The sequence below is a fragment of the Python bivittatus genome, unplaced genomic scaffold (assembly GCF_059951505.1).
Source record: "Python bivittatus isolate LINGU-HERP-01145 unplaced genomic scaffold, Pbiv_v1 ctg000470_np1212, whole genome shotgun sequence".
In the NCBI taxonomy this organism is placed as follows: Eukaryota; Metazoa; Chordata; class Lepidosauria; order Squamata; family Pythonidae; genus Python; species Python bivittatus.
In genome coordinates, this window is record NW_028277065.1 from 1,075,715 (window position 1) to 1,077,344 (window position 1,630).

At 36.2% G+C, this 1,630-nt stretch overlaps 1 protein-coding gene across 1 annotated transcript; it reads right to left on the reverse strand.

The window, feature by feature from the left end:
- Positions 1-227: 227 nt before the first annotated feature.
- LOC103050268 (olfactory receptor 14L1-like) lies at positions 228-1,154 on the reverse strand. Its single transcript, XM_007442713.3, has one exon. The coding sequence runs from the start codon at positions 1,149-1,151 to the stop codon at positions 228-230; it is 924 nt and encodes a 307-aa protein (XP_007442775.2). The 5' UTR covers positions 1,152-1,154.
- Positions 1,155-1,630: the final 476 nt, after the last annotated feature.

The window sequence follows — 1,630 nt, forward strand, 5'->3', positions numbered from 1 at the left end:
CAAACTTGTCCACACACTCACCAAGGTCAGGGCTGTCTCCTTGGACCATAACAATATTCAGTCCTAACTGAGATGAGTCCAATCTCATAACTGAATAAAATAAACTTTCCAACTTAAGGTAATCTATTAGAAAGTGGGAGACGGTTTCATAAGTATTTATACCCTATGTCTGCTTTCTTACTTTCCTGTTGAAACTCAAAAATAGGTAGATGCACAGCCCATTCTCCTTAACAAAACAATAACTTCTGACCAAAAAGTCTTGAAAGAGCAACTTTGATATCTTTGTTTCTCATGCTGTAGATTAATGGATTCAACATGGATGGAATAACGGAATATGTTATTGTTATTATGAAGTCAAGGAATGATGGACTGTCAGATATAGGCTTTAGGTAAACAAAAGAACCAGTAAACACGAATAGGGAGAAGACTATGAGGTGTGGTAGGCAAGTAGAGAAGGCCTTTTTCCTTCCTTGAACAGAAGGAATTCGCAGGACAGCAGAGAAGACATGCACATAAGTGACAATGACAAATGCAAAACAACCAATTACTAATATAGCACCAAAGATTATAACTCCAATTTCAGTTTCATATAAACCAGAACAGGCAATCTTAAGTAAATATGGGATTTCACAGAAGAACTGGTTGATAATATTAGAGCAGAAACGAATACTAAAAGTGACAATAGTGTGTAATGAAGCACTGAGAAGGCTGGCAGTCCATACATTACCAACAATTTTAGTGCAAGCCTTCCTGTTCATTATCATTTCATATCGCAAAGGATTACAAATGGCAACATACCGGTCATAGGCCATGACAGTAAGGAGGGAAACATCACAGCTCAGGAAAAAGAAGAACAAGAGGACTTGGGCAACACATCCAGAGTGAGAAATAGTCCTTATCTTCATCAGATTATTAAAAGCAGCTTTGGGGATAATGACTGAAACAGAACCAATGTCCTGCATGGCTAAATTCATCAGGAAGAAGTACATGGGGGTGTGAAGGTGATGGTCAGAAATAACAGCAGAGATGATGAGAAGGTTCCCTGTTACCGTCATTAAATACAGTATCAGCAGTAAAACTATGTGCATAATCTGTAGCTCCCAAATTTTTGAGAATTCCAAGAGAAGAAACTCAGATGTGTCATTTTCCATTGATAATAATTATACACCTAGAAGAAAAAGAAAAAAAATGTTCCTATTCAATTCTATTTCGAATGATTTGGAGAGTACTGGATTAACATTTAGTGAAGAATATATTAATTATTTCATTAAAACATTCTGAGGAATAGCATTCTGTAATTTTGTTTGCTTAAAGTTCAGGGTGATGGATCTTGCAGATGTTTAACCACTGTCAGGTCTTACGGCATTATTTTATAGTCTTGGGCTTAGAGTATTTAAGTTTGCTTGTTTGTTTAATAATATTTTCTTACACTAATTTTCTCAGAACTGGGAGATTAAAAAGAAACAGATCTTTTTGATCAAGTCAGATAAAAGCTGCTGGGGTTGGTTTTGAATCCAAGTGCATTTAACCTTGTCAATGGGACATGTTTGAGGTTGCTGTCTCCCTCCTTCTCTTTTTCTTTCCCTTTTTTTCAATCAGTTTCTTCATCTTTAATTGGAACAGTTCAGGC